Consider the following 18,219-nt stretch of genomic DNA (forward strand, 5'->3'; position numbering starts at 1 on the left):
GCGATTTGCCTGCATGAGCAAACATCAAAAGACTGGACTCGCCAGGACCTACTTTTAACCGCTGAGTAAATTCGCTTAAAATGCTAATTTCCTTTTGGTGGGAGGCATCCCAAAAACAATATCCTGTTTTGGGCTTAGCAAATGCCAAATCGCAGCCCCAGAACAACCACATTTAATTTAACGACGGGAAATGAGTTTTTCTTTTCATATTTTTCTCCAAGCACCAAAATGTCGCCTGAGTCGTTAATCTGTTCTGGTCCGAAAATTGTTATTCGGTTTGTTCATTTTTTACATCAGTGAGATAAATAAGATGAAAGTGACGGAATGTCAGTTTGCTTGCTTCGATGGCCAGGCACTTATGGCTTATTTAAAACCGACTTGCTTTTGGACCACAAGTCCACTGGTTATTGAGCAAAGATATATTAAGAGTTTGCACTCGTTTCATTAAAACAGACTTCCATTTTGCTTGTGAAAAACACACGCACGCTCCTGTGTAAAATAAAGTACATACATTGGACAGAATCTGAACATTTTTAAACTGTTTTGAAACAAACTTGCGCTGCTTAGCAAACACTAGAAAATGCATGCCAAATCTCTAATTTTTAGTTTCCGAGATCTCGACGTTCATACAGACGGACATGGCTTTCGACTCGGCTATTGATCCTGAGCAAGAATATATATACTTTACATACTTATCAACGAACACAATACACCCTTTAACTTTTTTAATATCAAAGAAACGAAATTTAACACCCATGAAAACTTAAAACTATTTACACTGATCAGACTGCCGTGCCATCATTTCAGCTACTCCAGCCCATGAACGAACCATGAGCTTATGAATCCAATGATCTTAAACCCGATCAGCAGATCTAATTACTTTATGCTCGATATATTAAATAACGATTTGCATAAATTTTTTTCTGAAACTAGCAAGAATTTATTAAATTATCAAGTGGGAAATAGTACAAAATTTATTAAAGAACAATTTTGGCGGCTACTAAAAACTAAATTGTTTGGGTTCTAGTTTACAAATTAGTTGTTTTTTAATGTTCTTCGGCAATTCATATTCAAAAAATATTAACATTGTTTAAACTTATTTAGTATGCAGTAAATACATAAACAACAAAGGCTACTATCAGAGTCAGTGCTTGAACTTTCCGTTGTTTGAATGACCTAAATAAAATTTGAAAAGCGTTACAAAATAAACTAATAACTCTTAGGCTTTATGCTTTATGTTGCCGATTTCATAATAGCTTAAGTAGAGCTTTTGTGGTTGATGTGTGGTTGCTATTCAAAAATTACAGAGTAAATTAAAAATACGTAAAAAATATACTCTTTACAAACTAATATCAAAGTTTAGTTATCAACAGTTTAATTCGTGGCCGACGCATGCTGCATGCGCGTTTCTTGCTCTCTCAAAATACATAATTTCTATACATATTTGATTTTTTTCATTGTTTTGGATTTGTTAGTTAAGTTGTTGTAGTGGTGGCTGGTTGTGTTTTCAGTTCCATTGGTTTGGTGGTTAGATAGATTGTACGAAAGCTTTTATGATTGGATTTAACTATTTCTATGGATCTTCTGCTAACTTACATGCAATAAATGACTTTGTATGCATTACGCGGTTATCACAATTCCATTTTCGTTTCAATTTCTTGTTTATGTTTTTTAGTTTTCATTCTTTCGGTCTTTAGAATTATTCTAATGTATATTGCAATAGTTTTATTGCTTGCAATGCATAGCTCTGTCAACTATTTTACGATAAATTATGAATTATAATCAGGCTTCTCAGTTATACAGCTAGAAACTTCGGGGATTGGTCTACAATTATGCAAGGATAGTAGGATAGAAGGTTGCTTGTAACAAACTTCAAATTCTCAGAAAAATTAAAAATACGAAACTAAGCAGGTTTCTGCCAAAATGTCACATCTGACTGTTGTCCTGCGGTGCTGAAGCTGCTGCTGCTGCTGATTGTGCCTCCTGAACAGGTGCACATCCTGCTGCTGCTGCTGGCTTGCCAGCACCCAACTTTGCCTTCACCTTGAGCAGCAAGGCTTCGAAGGAGTCCTCCTGTACTTTCGGTGCTGCCACCTCCTTGGGAAACACATACGAGTGGTAATTGTTGATGCCAGCATTGTCTGGAATGGAGATAGCTGTTAGTAGCTGAAATCAGGTTTAAATCCTTTATAACCTACCCAAGTCAGCGTATGAGGCACGACAGAAGGCACGTCTTCCGCCAAAGCTTATATCATACATGTTGATCTGAGCGTCCCTGGGACTTGTGTCGATGGCCGTGAAAGCGTCCTGCGCTCTTTCGAATGTTACAAATCCGTATTTCATTCTGAAACATGAAATATGACGCACTGTAATTTGAATGTTTCTACCGAATCTTTTTGCTCCTTACCCATTTTCTTTGTAGTGTATGGTTATCTGTTTTATACTTCCATAAGGCAAAAATTTGCGACGTAACAATTCCTTGGTGGTCTCCTGCTCAATCCGTCCGACGTAGACGATTCGGCGCTCCTCCACTGCCGGCTGCGACACGTTACGATCCATGAACCCCCGTCGATTGTTGTTATTAGGGCAGTTGTTGTTGTTGTTGTTGTTGGGGAAGCGCGTGTCGGACTTGGAGCGCGAACGCGATCGGGACCGCCGCAAATTACGGTGCGGACTACGGCTGCGTTCGCGATCGCTATTCTCGGAGCCGGAGCACGACGAGGATACACTGCCCCGCTGCTGGTTTTTGGAACGCCGCTTGTTGTAGCTGGTGCGACGTTGTCGGCGCTCATACTTGCCCGCCTCTGAGTACGATGAGGAGCTCACGGAGCTGCGATGGCGGTGCGTGCTGCGTGAAGAGTAGCCACCATTCCCACATGTGGCTGCTGCCGCATCCAAGCTGCGCAATTGCTCAATCGAGTCGCATCGCGACCGTGATCTGTACGAGGCCGAACTGCTGCAGTCCGACGATGAGCCACTCGATGAGCCACTTGGCACATTTGAGCCCGAGCCATGGTGGTTTCTTCGCTTGCGGTAATTCCGTCGCGTTCGCTCACGCGACTGACGTGCGGGTGGCAGCGTCAGAAGCGGAAATTCGGGTTGCAGATCAGTTTGCGTGGCCATGCTGACGAGAGTTTTGCGCTCCCGATCCTTGGGCAAGTGCATGATGACCATATCCTCACCATGCTGAACGCTCTTGTCTTTGGAGGACTTGGCCGAGCCATCGGACGGCATCGTCGCGAGTGTGGTGCTACTTGTTTGCCGGACGACCTCGTTTTGTATGCTCGCTATTAGGGAATTGCCTATGTTCTTGTTGGCATCTTGGCCGTTCGAAATGTTGTACAGCAAAACCGATGACTTGAGAAGCGAGCGAGGGGAGGCTTTACTCAATTGATTCGGCGGTATGGTTATGTCTGAGTTGCAACCCACTGACACAATTATAATCTCCTCATAGTCCGGATGCAGTTTGTTGCTGGGTGGGGCAGCAACTGGAGCAACCGGCTCCTCAATTTCCATGCAGTAGGTATCCTTGACAATGTCCTTGAGTGGCGGCAATTTTGTTACGCGCGGCACCTTGGCCGATACCCGAGAATCGATGATCTTCAGCTGTTGGGCACGTTTCATTTCCAGCATTCGCAGAACCTTATTCTTGGCCACGGTAATCGGATCCATGGGCACAGTGGCTGCTTCCTGGCTGGGGCACTTCAGGCTGTTCACAATATTGGCTATGGCCGCTTTTTGTGGCGATGGCGTGGGCTTTAGAGCCGGCGGAGTGGTCATTTTGCCGGCCACATCTAGTTTCGCCTGCTTGGGCGGAGTTGGCTTGGCTTTTGCGACGCCAACGATGCCGCCACATCGCCTCTGTTTGTACTCCTCCAGATTTAGCTTTCGTTTTGGAGCCGGAACTTGCGCCGGAGCCGGCGATGGAGCTGGAGACAGTGCTGTCGCAAAAGATTTAGCTGGCGATTGATCTTCTGCCGCACACACAGATGCGGCGGCTTCCCTCTCGTGCTTCAGAAGCGAAAGGTTTTTGCCAACCAATCCGAGACCTGTGCATGGGTTATGGTTTGTTGCCGGCGACTGTTTGTTGCTCATCAACTTGTTCCCATCGTGAACCTTTTTGCTAGCCATCTTGGTTGGCTTAGACACCGTGGTGGCTCCCACTTTGCGTTTTAGAAAGTCGCACTGCTTCTTATTGGGCACCAGGCAAATGTTTGCAGGCTTCGACTTGTTTATTGTTGCCACCGGGGCGGGTTGATGAGTTTCCAGCTGCTCCGGCTTAAGCTGAGTGGGAAATGATAGGACTTTGTAAAAGAAATTTGTATTATGTACGAAACCATGGTACTCACCTCCTTAGCAATGGGAAGAGTCTTCTTTGTTGACTTCGGACACCAGGAAGGGTCAGCCTTTACGTTGTCTACATAGCGCATATCCTCGGTGGTTGGAGCTCCTTCGGTCTGCAGACTGACTGCCCATGCAGTCTCATCCACGTCGACCACATCGACAGTTTCAACGTCGATGATCGAGTCCGAGTCATAATCAGAGTCACGCGCCTTGGAGAAAGGAGTCTTGGGTTTGGGCACACATGTGGCCACGGGTGGAGCAAGTACTGCGGCATCCGATGCCTCAGCAGAGGGTTTGGTTGGCTGATAGACATGCTGTGTTTCTTTGATGCGACAGGCGTTTAGATTCTCGGCAAAATCATCTTTGGTTATAAAGTCAGCCAAGTCAAAGTCATTTACGTCGATGTTTAGTCCGAGTGCGTCCACTTCTGAGGCTATGGTGTTGGTACTCAGCGTCCGACTCTTGCGCTCACTGGAGCTCTGCAATGCAGCGATATTGTCATGGAGGCCGGGCAAGAGTTGGACCTGCTCATCGTCGACAGTATCGTATTCGTCTTCGTAGTCGCTGGAATGCGACTCATAGTCACCAATGGAGGAGCTGTCTGTACGAGTGCGAAATGTTGAGTCACTGCACTGGCTGTGCATGTCATCCTCATCCCCATGCCCATGCTCATGCTCCTCCTCTGAAAGGCCGTCGATGCCAATGTCATCTCTGTCATACTCCACAATCGCGCTTATCTGGCGCTGCTGTTCGTAGGCCACCTCGACCTCGCTGTCAGTAATTGCATGGTAGACCTCGGCGTTGAGCACACCGGTCACATCCTGGTCAACCAGCTCCTGCTCCACGAAGTCACTGTAGATCAGCTATTCAAAGAATCAATACCGATAGAACCTTTGACCACTCGAACGTCTCCAAAGCCAAAACCTACCAGGTTCTTTCTGTTTTGCAAATCCTCCTCCCGACTGTGGCTAAGCAGTGACTCGTCAGTGGGCGCAATGGGCAGAATGCCGTTTAGTGTGTCTGTTAGTTGTAGACTAAAAGAGATATTGCATGAGTTTCTGGTGATTTCCGGTACAACGACAGACACTTACTCATCATTAGATGTCCAGAAATTCGGCTCTGATTCGTATTTAGCGTAGTTTCCGTCGAAGGGATCTTCTTGGAAAACGTTTAGCATTCGAGAATCCATTGCGTTACAGCTAAAATGCCGCATTAACTGAAAATTAATAAAAAAAAAAAAATAAATAAATAAAAAACAAGAAAGGAAGCAAACTTCGGCAATAGCCTTGCAGCTATTGCATGAATTAAATACTTTTGAAAACATTTAAATTATGATTTACTTGAGTATATGCTGAAATACATTGAAACTATGATGATTTGCAGCTCAATTATTAGATAGTTATTTTATATATTTTTATTATTTCTATGGGAGCTATATGATAGAGACGTCCGATTTTGATAAAAATTTAAACCATAAATCTGAAATAATTAAACTAAACAAAAAATTAAAAAACAGAAAAGTTATAATTTTTTTCATTTATTTTTCCGATTGTTCCTATGGGAAATGTTTAACCATTACTATATCTCGAAGAACTAAACAAAAAATTAAAAAAACAGTAAAGTTATAATTTTTTTTTATTTATTTTTCCGATTGTTCCTATGGGAGCTATATGCTATAGTTGTCCGATCCGGCTCGTTCCGACTTATATACTACCTGCAATAGAAAGACAACTTTTGGGAAAGTTTCATGCAGATAGCTTTAAAACTGAGAGACTAGTTTGCATATAAACGGACGGACAGACGGACATGACTAGATCGACTTTACTAGTGATGCTGATCAAGAATATATATACTTTATAGGGTCGGAGACGTCTCCTTCACTGCGTTGCAAACTTCTGACTGAAATTATAATACCCTCTGCAAGGGTATAATGATTGTATAAAATACTAAACCACCCTCAGAGCTGAAGGCCTCTAGCAGCTATAGCTCTAACCACTATTTTTGTTAGCTCCTAGTTTAAAGTATAAGTTAGTATTGTATATATAAATAAATAAATAAGTTTTAGTGTTCCAAGACTAAAATTAAAAACAAAGTCATCTGTGCATTATCCTTCACATTCAAATGTCAAATGTCAATAAGCCAAACAGCCAAACTTACAAGTCAGTCTATCAAATATTCACATCGTCTTCAAAAATCTATAAAAAAAAAAGGAGAAATGCCAAAAAAGGTAATCACAAGGCGTCAGCGCAAAGCAGCCGAGTCCAAGCAAAAGGCCGAGCAAGAATTACATCAAAATCAGTCTGCACTGAAGCCGAGAATTGTTGAAGATGACATAGATGAAGAAATCAGGGCTAAAATTGACCAGCTGTTTCCGTTTCCAACTGCCGTAGCTGCATCTTCATCCAATGAGGCCTTGGAAACTGAAGAAGTCAAAAAGATGGCCAAGAAAACCTCTGGCAGAAATAGTAAGGATGCCATTTGGAAAACCCCGTGTTTGAATCAAGCTGACGACAAACCAAATGAGAATGTACAGCTGTGTGAGGCTCTGCAAAAAATTCGAAGGCCTGGTCAGAGAAAAGCCCCCGTAAAAGAAGTTAAGAAATGTGATTGTAAGTGCTTGGACTTCAAACAAGAACCAACCAGCACCAGCACCAGTACCAGTACCAGCTGCTGTGACCGGGACAGTGAATCCTCTTCACAGCAGTCAAAGTTGGCAAGTAAGGAGGCAGAAGCTTCAAGTTCGTTGGTGGCCAAATTTTGCAAGCAATTCAAGTCACATTTGCATACAGTTCTGCCAAAGCGAAACAGTGCCACTCAACAAGAGAAGGCAACAGGAGGAGGACCAGTCGTCACTCAACGAAACCTTCCGCTGGAGAGTAGCAACAAGGATTTAAAGGGCGACGTGCTCAAGAGCTTGGAAGTGGGTCCTTCCGAGACATCAAACGAACCATCTGGCCTTGCCGCGGAGCAGAAATTGGAGCCACCGAAAGTATTCGGCAACACGGGCTATTTCGTGCTCACTGGCACCAATGATCAGTTGGCCCACCAGGTGGCCGACCTTGCCAAGAAGAACATTGTTATCCAATCACATGTTTGCCTGCCGTCCGAAGTAATTGAAAAGGCGCAAATGCAACTCGCTGAGCTCGAGAGGAACCGCGAACAAATTCTGGAAAAAATGCGCAACAAGCATGCAACTCTGGCTGAACCACCGACTTCGCGTCAAAAGGAGAAAGAATCTAACATAGAGTGGGCAAAATACAATCAAGCGATTTTAAACATTCTGAACAATAAATAAAGAGTTCACAGAATGAAAGCGAGCTTAAAAAAATTACAATTTTTATTGGGTTTACTTTTCATTTACAAAAGTAGGTCTCATATATTCGGATACCAATTTAATTTCATTATTCTGAATCATGTTTCAAGATTGTTGTGTCGAAAATTCAAGTTTATGTGTTATATTTTGGGATTACATTTTTTTTTTGTAAGATACTTAAAATAACATATAGTGCGTATAAAATAAAATAAACAATGCGCACACGTCTACAAAAATGTTAGGAAGGTACCCTTTTTTTTGGCAATTTAATATAACAATATATACTGCATAAAAAAGAAATTAAACATGTATGGGTATATTGATACATTAAATAATTTTTTATTATATTTTCTAGTAGTACTTTATTATTTTTAAAGTACAAAAATATTGATAATTACCGACAAGTTTATCAGTTTTGCTTTTTGATTTCTATTAAAATACTATTTTAATTAATAATAATTGGACAACATAAGTTTTAATTTCGCAATATTAAATTAGAAATTCAAAGCAACCCGCCCAGTGTTTTGCCAGTCACATGCCGGCGTACTATGTATGTTACAATGAAAACAATGTGGCAAGCATTAAAATCTTGTGCCTGATATTAAAAACAAAATGAAATTTCTATCGCATTTCACACATCGATATAACTAAATATCTCAACGCGGGGTATCGATAACAAAAGCGCCAACGTGCTCCTAAAATATTTTAAGTTTAAAATTTCATTTTCGAAATCAATGTTCTGCGAAAGTTACTACATAGATAAAAACGTATTTAAAAAAAATTATTGTTTTATAAGTAAACAAAGTTTTTGCTAGTTTTCACATTTTGTTTTTGTTTTCAGCATTCATATGTATATAAAATAATAAATATTTATAATCATATAATAAAATAAAAGTTGGAAATCGAGGTCGTAAGCTTAACGGAAGTTGAATGAAAAGAAATTAGAATTAAAGAACGTGAGACCTTAAACTTGATGTTCTGTATACATATAGTGAGCAAAAAAGTTAACAAAACTTTTATATGAAATATAAGTTCAAAGAGTACTTAAATTAATTTTGCCCACTGTATGCCAAAAACTTATAAAAAACCAGATACGTTCAACACAAATAAACTTAGCTGTTATGCTAAATTGCCTGTACGCAAGCAACAAATTGGTTCACAAAACGATGTAGAAAAAGTTCAACTTTTAAAATGTTTTTGTACACAGAAATGGCTAAAAAGTAGCCGGAAAAACAGCTAAAATAGCACCACCGCGTGGCACGCAGGCACGAGAAGCAACATGCAGTCCCCCTCCCCCTCCCACCATCCACACACACCGTCAGCCTACCCACAGCCACACCTGCAGCCTTACTGTGCGTAAGTCCTCACAAACTGATTTGGATTTGGAACTTTAGGGTTTATGTTTCACCGTTGCGAATCGGTTATTGGGGATCCACAAACATATCAATTTAAGGAAAAACACTTTCTGATGCTGGCGGCAATAACAAACATGCGCACACACCGTCGGCGGGGGGAAGAGGAAGAAGAAGAAGCAGAGCGCACATGTGTTGACCCCAACCACGTGTATGTGTGTGAGCCGCGACTCGAGTGTGAGTAAATGCCGCCGCCACGCCATGTGCTTTTGTCTTTTAACGCTGAACAACAATCGAATTCAATACTATTAGTCTTCGTCGGTGTCCACTATCACCTTTCACAATTTGTCACATTTGTTTAGAAAGCTGTTTTCATAGGAAGCTAATTTGTGGACACAGACGCAACGCGAGACGGATATTCGTGGTCGAATTCGCGTTCACGTTCATGAGAATTTCTGGCAACCGCCGTAGGACATTTACCTCCCGAAATCTCAATTGTTGGCAGCTCTGTTTCACGCCTTCTCTTAAATATTTGGGCCCACGTTAGCCGAATTGTTTTCAGATGTGTTGCCGCCGTCCGTTTGTCCGTCTGCTTTAACCTCACATGCTGGGCGCCGCGTCTGCAGCAGCAACAAAATAGCGGGTTTCCAAATTGGCTTTCTTCGGCCGACAGCCAGCGACTGTCCTTATCCGCCTCGTTAATCACTCGCGAAGATCACTCCGATACACTTCTCGACCACTTTATCTCATTAGTTCCAGAACCACACATTGCCAAAAATATGTTCACGTGGACTGAGTTGTTTCGCGGCAGCGGCGCAGCAGTGTTGCCAGCGGAGCGTCAGGCGATAATACCACAGCACAGTGGTACTAACGCCAAAAAATACTTTAACTGGTATGTTGCTCGAAGTATTTACAATATAGGCGCGTAGTTTCAAATTAGTAGCCGCTCATTGAAATTTCAATCGCAATTCTTTCACGTTTCCATGCTTTGGTCAGATGCATAACATACATGTTTTTACCTATTTTTACAATCAAAACCATGTTCATTGACATTTAAAAGCTATTTTACCTAAACATTATAAGCTTTTTACACATACTATAAAAATAGATATAAACTCATATAAAAATAATGCCCCGTTTTTTTTAAAGATCAACAGCCCTTAATACGTAAAAAAAATTTATCTGAGCTGTCAGCTAATTTTGTTTGTGCTGAAATTACGTTTTTATGACTATATTTAGTTTTTTGTATAGCTTTCATTGAGTTAATAAATATGAAAAATGAGAAAAAAAGCTCAGCTAAGAAGCCAGACTGCTTAAAACGGGCTTAACATATTTTTTACTTCAATTGAAGTATTGTAATTTTAATAAATTTCCCGCCGACCTCGTGAATTTCTTATTGTAAACTGGAAAGTAGTTAGCCTAATATCAATTAATCCTGTTGGCAAAGAAAAATCGGTTGTTACTTTTACATATATGATTCAATCAGCCATTCATTCAAAATTAAAAACTATTTTCAATTACATTTTTTGTTGGTAATTGTAAGAAAAAAAAAGAATATAGATTCAAATCTTGATTATTTTGAACAAAAAAAATTTTTTTTTCCTGAAATGTTAGGAAACTGTATTTTTGAATAATTATGTATCTTTAAAAATCTTGCATGTTTTAAGTCATGTATCGAGCATATATTATTTTATGTTCGATGACTTTAGAAATTATTATTTTATTAAATAGTAAATCAGCTAAATTGTTCAAATCTTTGTATGTCATAAATATTTCCATTTGGTTCAGTAAAATGCTTTTCGTGAAATTTGTGATTTTTGATTTATATTTAGGCTGCTTGAATAAACATATTAATTCGATAAACATCGTCATGGGAAAAAAAATACTCTTGATTTGTTAGAACATGGTTATTTTATTCGAAAGTACTTTAATGAGTAACGGTTTGACGACCAACTCATTTTTAACTATCTGGCACAAGCATTGGATAGATGTAATATATCGAGCCAACTAGGCTCTATTTCAATAAAGTACAAGTCGGATAAAATGAAAACTTATTAAGATTATTATGTTGCGTATATACGAAAATGCGGGACAACTACGATTTAAACCACGAAGCTCGTAAGCAGTTTAACGACGCTTAACACTGGTCCATTCGCCATCATCGCCGGCTTTGTTCTCTGAAAGATAAAACTCTTTTATTAACATGCCTGCATGACCCGGTGTTGAGTCCACTTACCCTTGTCCTGCGGTTGATCACGCTTGGGTGCGGGCTTTTCCTCGCGAGGTGCAGGAGCCGTACGCCAGTTGCCACCGCCGCCACCAGCGGCTTCTTTAGGAGCAGGTCCGCGTACGTCACGCACGTCACGGTCACGTCTTTCGCCAGCTGGGCGACGGTTTTCCCGATCAGCCTGACGCGGAGCATCGCGCCAGTTACCTCCAGTTTCGCGCTGAGGCTCATCGGCACGACGTGGTCCGTCGTTGCGACGGAATCCACCGCGGTCATCGTCCCGCTCCCGACGCGGACCCTCGTCACGGCGAGGACCATCGTCACGGTCACGACGAGGTCCGTCGTCACGGCGAGCTCCATCGTCCCTATCCCGACGAGGTCCATCGTTGCGGAAGTCGCGGTCGCGTTCTCCCCCACGACGCCACTTGTCGTCACGCGATTGGGGAGCGCCACTCTCCTTGGGTGCAGCAGCACGCTGGGAATCGGGCTCCCGTCGTACACGCCACGAGGAGTCCGCTCCCTCGTTGTCCTTGCGGTCACGGTCTCCACCGCGCTCGATGCGATCTCCTCCACGCTCGATGCGATCACCTCCACGCTCGATGCGATCTCCTCCACGCTCGTTGCGATCTCCTCCACGCTCGATACGTTCGCCTCCACGCTCGATCCGCTCTCCACCACGCTCGTTGCGATCGCCGGCCGCAGGTGCAGCTCGACGCCACTCTCCGGCACCGCCGGCGGGTGCGCTGGGACGATCGCCACCACGAGGACGCCAGGTGTCGCGCTCCTTCTCGCTGCGCTCGCGCTCTGTGGCCACCTCTCGGGCCAAACGGTCACGGTCTTCCTTGATTTTGCGCTCGGCCTCCTCCTCCTTGGCGCGCTGCTTTTCGTACTGGGCACGCCTCTTCTCGTCTTCAGCCTCACGCTCCAGACGGCGAGCTTCGGCTGCGGCCCGCTCCTCGGCAGCCTGCGCCAAGCGAATCTCCTCCTCCTTACGGAGACGCTCCTCTTCCTTTTCGCGAATGAATGCCTGACGGCGCTCCTCGCGACGACGAATGACGCGATCGGCCAGACGTTTCTTGCGCTCCGCCTCCAGGGCAATCTCAAACTTCTTAAGCTTTTCAACATAGAGGGAAGCACGCTCCTTCTTGAGGGCCTCGAGGAATTCATCGCGATCGGGATACATGCGTTTGAGACGCTCCTGCTGGCTAACGGCGTCCTTTCGCTCGGCGATTGCATTCTCGATGCGCGTCTTCTCGGTGGCCTCCCAGAACTCTTTGTCCTTGACCTGTTTTTCGGCCAAGTATTTTTCGAAGAGTGGTATCTCCTCCAGGCGCTTGGCGCGCTCGAAATAGTCGATTTTCTTCTCTTGCGACTTGAGCTTGGACTGAAGTTCCTTGGCCTCTCGCTGCAGTTCCTCGCTCTCCCGCTTGGCAATCTGCTCGGCGTCCAGCTTCTTGATGCCTTCCTCGTCCAGCTTGGAGAGCATTTTCTTGCCATGGGCAGTCTGCGAGATTTGCTGCACCTTCTCCTTGAGACTCTTCTCCCGGATGGCTTGGATCTCGTTCTGGTGACGCTTGCGCTCCCGTTCCTCTTGCTCCTGCTCGAGTCGCTTCTGCTCGGCCAGCTTGGCCTTGCGAGATTCCTCTTCCTGACGCCGCGCCTCCTCCTCCTCGCGCGCATTGTTCTGCTTCTCGATGTACTCCTTGCGGTCCTCGATGATCTTCTGCCGCTGAAGGATGCGCTGGTGCTCGCGATCCTTGATCTCGTGGTAGTGGTGCACCATCTGGGTGCGGAGCTTAGCCCGCTGGTCGCGCTCCCTGTTGGGATAGACGATAGAAACGGCCCTGGTCAGCACGGTGGACATGTTGACCAGCTGAGAGCGGATCTGTTCGGAGGGCATGGACTGCAGTGCCGGACCGTCGGGTCGGTACTCGCGCTGGCTTTCGGTCAAATCAGTGCCGAAGTAGATGCTGTTCTTCTGGTGGTCGATCCGGATCTGCATGTCGTTGTGGCGCACCGACTCTACCAGCAGCTTTTCCAACTCGAAGATGTTGCAAAAACTGGCCAACTGCAACAGGCGCTGGAACTGGATGCTCTCATAGACCTGCGAGATCTGGCGAATCAAACGCATGATAGTCACGTCCTTCAGCGACTGAATATAGGGAGTGAGCAGAGTGTTCTCGGGACCGTTCTCGATGACATCCACAATTGATTGAATGCGCTTGCACAGGTTCAGGGGGTTGAAGTCCACCTCCAGCCAGTTATACAGGTTGCGGAAGTCCTCTGACACAAGTTGAGGTACATTCAAGCGAACCTTTGTGATTCATATAGATTAGTATCTGTTTATAATTATGGTCTTAGGGTCTACTTACTACTTCGCGAATAAGCGACACTCGCGTGGGCGGTTGGGGCAGGCCAAGGAGCACGGCCAGCTTTTGGGCCTTCTCCAGTGGGCTCTTATCCGCCTCGATAAATCTGTCGAACTCCGGATGGGCCGAGGGTAGCGGAATAGAGAGGGTGGCCAGGAGGACGTGGGCAGCCATGCGTTGCAGATCGTCCTTGGTTAAATTCTTCTTCAGCTCTCGCGTCAGCTGGAACAGCTTCAGTAGAGCCGCCGCGTGGAAGAGCTGGTTGCCCGCCTTGCTGAACACCATCGCCAGCTTCTGATAGTAGTTGGCCATGGTCTTGGGCACGGGCGTCTTCTTGGACAGGGCCATCAGCCCGTGGATGTCCTCGATCGCCTTGTACGCCTCCTGCCACAGCTCCATCTGGATGGCCGAGTCCAGCAGGTACAGCCTGGTGTCCAGGCAGAGTTGCTGCGTCTCCACCTTGTTGATCGACACGCCGGTGGTCTGATTACTGCTCTTGCAGATATCCTCCAGGTGCTTGCGCAACTTATCGCACAGGCGCCGGAACTCGCTCTTCCGGTTGTATTTCAGGCAGAACTGGAAGGCCATCCGGGCGATGTCGTGGTACAGAGCCTCGCAGTGGGTGTTCACCCGGAGCAGCTCCAGGCACTGGCAATAGGACTCCCAGAGAAACTTGACCCACGGCAACAGGATGGTGCGGTCGGAGCGGTCCTGGGCGTCCTCGCCGCACACGGCACTCATCAGGATGCTTTCGGGAGTGGCGATGTTGTCCAAATCATCCAGCTCCAGCACGGCCACAGCTGCCGACGACTGGGCCTGGGCCGCCTCGGTGTGCTCCTCGGCCATCTTTAGGTAGCCGCGAATCACATTCTCCAGGGAGTTGACATTGACCAGCTGGAACATGTTCCGGTACTGGAAGAGTCCTTCCTTGGCGATGTGCGACTTCTTGAGCTCCACGCACAGGTACAGGTACTTGAACATGAGCGGCTCGATGACCGTCTCCGAGTAGGCATAGTTCCATCGCTTGTTGCGGAACACTTCCTGCAGCGTGTCCAGCGCCCTGAGCGGCTTTCCCACCTCGATGAACTCTGAAGCAAAGAGAGTGGTTTCGGTTTAAGAGAGCGGGTCAATAAGCGGTGCGGCTCTCTTCGGCCACCGCATGGAAAATTTTCAGCACACTCACCATTGGCCCTTTTTAGAGCGTTTTCCGGACGTTGCGTGTACCGAGCCATCTTCGATTGCTTGATTTACTTGCGGCGGCACTTTAAGTTGATTTTGTTAACAGGTCTGGACGGTTTTGAGACCTGAAGGTGCTGAAAATTGTTTAAATCTTCAGCTCGCCTACGTGTGGCCTACGGGATTTATGCAAAATGGCCGATTTGACGGCTCGCAGGGCTGCACCTCGCCGCTGTTATCGATAGTGCGGGTCGGCTGTCGATAGTTTGAGATGATCACGGGGCTGCACGGCAACCCTGCCCGATGTAAACAAAAACACGCGGAGAGCTCGGATATGAAATTTAGCTGAAAATTAGGAAATAATTACTTACGTTAAGCTTGCAACATGACCAGCTGGAGGAAGTACATCTTGTGGTTCGCCCAGGAGCATGTGGACTTTCGAGTGCACGAGTTTGACTCGCTGGTTAAAATGTTTCATCTGCAGGTTCGGCGGATTACTAAACAGACCACGGTAAGTTAAAGTTCTCTATTTTGTAAATAAAATTAAGTTCTTGTTAATAATAAGTTGATTAAGGGCTCTTAAATCGAAGAGCTTTTATAATAAAAATTTGCCACGGGAACTGACTTGACCTGTTCTCAAAATCCAATAAAATTCGTGACGAACATTCATCATACATGATTTCTCATAGCCAATATTGTGACGAAAAATTATAATTATAATAACTATTATTCAATCAACTAAATAAATACATTTTCAAAAGTTTTCTTAAGTTATAAAAAATGTATTTTTTAAGTCGAAAAATAATTGGTTTCAAGACAAATTTGATATTAGAAGTTATGAATGCTTATTGAGTTTGGTATATTTTTGTAAAGCTATGGAGATAACTCATCCAGTTTATATATACTTTAATGTGTAGGAAATTCTTTCTTTTAAGAAAGTACCTGCTTAATATTACTCATTTATTAGTTAAACGGACTGACCGGATTAAGTTGAAAATTGGGTAGTCCAATATTAGAAAACATTTATAACATTCTGATAAAAATTATTTCAGATAAAAATAGTTGACCCTTTAGTTTTTTTAGTTTTGGATTGGCTAAAATGTGTACTATTGATTTGTGTATTTCCCAATTTTGTTTGCTCAGTTTTTATTTATATTTTTTTACGTGGATTTCATGAATTTCAATTAATAAAAATTTTTGAAATTCTTTTCGCATTTACAGAAACCTTTTTGGCTAGTGGAGTTTCGCGACACGGAGACTGCCCTGCAGTACGCATCCCGTTCCATTTCCCTCCGCGCCATGTTTGAACTCTACGCCCACGCCAGCAAACTGCCAGAGTTCCACGACAGACTCCGGGATTACGTAGATGCGAACAAGGACGCGCTGTCAGGATACTTCCAGCCCAATACCAGTTTTAAGATTACAGTGGAGACCTATAACAAACACTTTAGCCAGCGGGAAAAAGTCGAGAAAATCGAGTCCATGGACTACCTGCCCATAGAGGGTCCGGTCAACTTGAAGTGCCCCCAGGTGGAGTGGTGGTACATCGAGTTCTGGGGCCTGGATCCCACGGCTGTGCCGCCCGAGCCAGAGGACATTCTATTTGGTCGCCTGCTAGCCTCCGGCCAGCGGCACCTGATCAAGGAGCTTTCGCTGAAGCAGCGAAAGTTCATCGGCAACACCAGCATGGACGCCCAGTTGAGCCTGCTGATGGCCAACCAGGCGATGGTTCGCGACGGGGATCTTGTGTTCGATCCCTTTGTTGGCACTGGCTCGCTCCTAGTGAGCGCCGCCAAGTGGGGCGGCTATGTCCTGGGAGCCGACATAGACTACATGATGGTGCATGCTCGCTGCCGACCGAGCCGCATAACCCAGAAGGTGCGCGAGAAGGACGAGAGCATCCGGGCCAATCTAAAGCAGTACGGCTGCGACGATCGCTACATGGATGTGGTGGTGGCGGACTTCTCCAACCCGCTGTGGCATCCGCGTATCTCGTTCGACAGCATTATAACAGATCGTAAGTGGCGATCTTCCCTCGCTGTTTAACCTCTCAATAATCCAATTCCTTTTTATTATTTAAAGCTCCTTACGGAATACGCGAGGCCACGGAAAAGGTGGAAACGAAGAGTAGCGCCAAGGACAGCACCAGAAGCGAGGACATGGTGCATTATCCGTCAACCTCGCACTATTCGTTGCAGAGTCTGTACAATGATCTACTGGAGTTTGCGGCACGTCACTTAAGACTGGGAGGACGCCTTGTCTGCTGGCTGCCGTTTCATCGCGAGGACTACGATCCCAAGATGCTGCCACAGCATCAGCACCTGCATCTGGTAGCCAACTCCGAGCAGCCCTTGACGGGAAACACTGCCCGTCGCTTGCTTACCTACGAAAAGAGTTCCGAGTATAGTCCGCCGGGTCCTTCACTGGCCAGCACAGCCCAGTTGCCCACGCCCTCCCAGGATTTCCGGGATCGCTACTTCAACAGCGCCTTGGAGTCGCGGAAGGAGCGTCGTTTGCGAAAGGCTGAGCAGCGGGAACAGGGCCGGGTAGAGATGGAAGCGCGGGGAAAGATTCCCACAGATGGACGCTCTAAAAAGTGTGACCTTAATAAGGCTCGTTTTATATGATTATTGTAGTAGTAAACAAGTTATTTAATTTTCGAACTGATTTCCGCAGCAGTAACTAGTTTGGCGTCAGTCTGATCCTGCAGGCGACACTTGAAAACGCTGGCGAAGCTGCTGAGCAGCGCTCCACTGGCCTCCTCGACGGCGACAAGTCTGTCCAGCTCCTTGCTGAGTGAGGTAACGCCCTTACCCTCAATGCCGCAGGGCACAATGTGCTCGAACCATCTCAGATCAGTGCAGCAATTGAGACCAATGCCGTGCGTGGTGACGTAACGGGAGCCGTGGACGCCGATGGCGCAGATCTTGTGCTCGCCCACCCAGATGCCGGTGTCCTTGGTGGTGGTGGCACTGGGAACGCCCAGCTGCCGACACGTCTCGATGACCATTTGCTCCAGTGTGGACACGTACCAGCGCATGCTCGCCTTGAATTGGCGCAGGTGTAAAATGGGGTAAGCCACCAACTGGCCGGGTCCGTGGAATGTGATCAGGCCGCCGCGATCCGTACGATGGAATTCCGCACCCAGCTGGCGCAATCGGTCCTCGTCGGCCGCTGTGTAGTCCTTTGTTCGCAGGCCGACTGTGTAGACAGGATCGTGCTCCTGCAGCACCAGGTAATTGCGGAACTCCGTGGGCGGATCCAAGATCTGGGCAGATTTAGCCAAGTGTTGCTGCAACTGCAGTCCCGCCGCGTAGCTATGGCGTCCGGCACGCACCACGGTAACCAGCGGTTGGCTCAAAGACATGTTTTAATTGTTTAGTGACCACCTACATGGTTTAAATTTAACAAATATTGACCAGGGGTGCCGGAGAAAAA

At 45.6% G+C, this 18,219-nt stretch overlaps 5 protein-coding genes across 5 annotated transcripts; 2 read left to right on the top strand and 3 right to left on the bottom strand.

Moving 5' to 3' along the window:
- Positions 1-951: 951 nt before the first annotated feature.
- On the bottom strand, positions 952-9,835 carry LOC108141174. The gene is made up of 7 exons (XM_017264401.2): positions 9,490-9,835; positions 5,436-5,560; positions 5,273-5,378; positions 4,350-5,207; positions 2,408-4,284; positions 2,199-2,344; positions 952-2,141 (listed from the first exon to the last, which is right to left on the bottom strand). Exons 2-7 carry the CDS (start codon positions 5,555-5,557, stop codon positions 1,927-1,929), a joined length of 3,324 nt encoding a protein of 1,107 aa, XP_017119890.1. The 5' UTR covers positions 5,558-5,560; positions 9,490-9,835; the 3' UTR covers positions 952-1,926.
- On the top strand, positions 6,418-7,902 carry LOC108141175. The gene has a single exon (XM_017264402.2). The coding sequence runs from the start codon at positions 6,473-6,475 to the stop codon at positions 7,637-7,639; it is 1,167 nt and encodes a 388-aa protein (XP_017119891.1). The 5' UTR covers positions 6,418-6,472; the 3' UTR covers positions 7,640-7,902.
- Positions 9,836-10,901: 1,066 nt separating the features above from the next.
- LOC108141139 (eukaryotic translation initiation factor 3 subunit A) lies at positions 10,902-14,980 on the bottom strand. Its single transcript, XM_017264363.2, has 4 exons — positions 14,789-14,980; positions 13,609-14,693; positions 11,246-13,550; positions 10,902-11,186 (listed from the first exon to the last, which is right to left on the bottom strand). Exons 1-4 carry the CDS (start codon positions 14,835-14,837, stop codon positions 11,137-11,139), a joined length of 3,489 nt encoding a protein of 1,162 aa, XP_017119852.1. The 5' UTR covers positions 14,838-14,980; the 3' UTR covers positions 10,902-11,136.
- Positions 14,981-15,060: 80 nt separating this feature from the next.
- Positions 15,061-17,444, top strand: LOC108141223 (tRNA (guanine(10)-N2)-methyltransferase homolog). The gene is made up of 3 exons (XM_017264475.2): positions 15,061-15,292; positions 16,003-16,798; positions 16,864-17,444. The coding sequence occupies exons 1-3, from the start codon at positions 15,167-15,169 to the stop codon at positions 17,406-17,408; spliced, it is 1,467 nt and encodes a 488-aa protein (XP_017119964.1). The 5' UTR covers positions 15,061-15,166; the 3' UTR covers positions 17,409-17,444.
- Positions 17,409-18,217, bottom strand: LOC108141224 (putative lipoyltransferase 2, mitochondrial). The gene has a single exon (XM_017264476.2). It carries the CDS (start codon positions 18,146-18,148, stop codon positions 17,429-17,431), a length of 720 nt encoding a protein of 239 aa, XP_017119965.1. The 5' UTR covers positions 18,149-18,217; the 3' UTR covers positions 17,409-17,428.
- Positions 18,218-18,219: the final 2 nt, after the last annotated feature.

This window comes from Drosophila elegans, unplaced genomic scaffold (assembly GCF_018152505.1).
Source record: "Drosophila elegans isolate 14027-0461.03 unplaced genomic scaffold, ASM1815250v1 contig_476, whole genome shotgun sequence".
NCBI classification, from domain to species: domain Eukaryota; kingdom Metazoa; phylum Arthropoda; class Insecta; order Diptera; family Drosophilidae; genus Drosophila; species Drosophila elegans.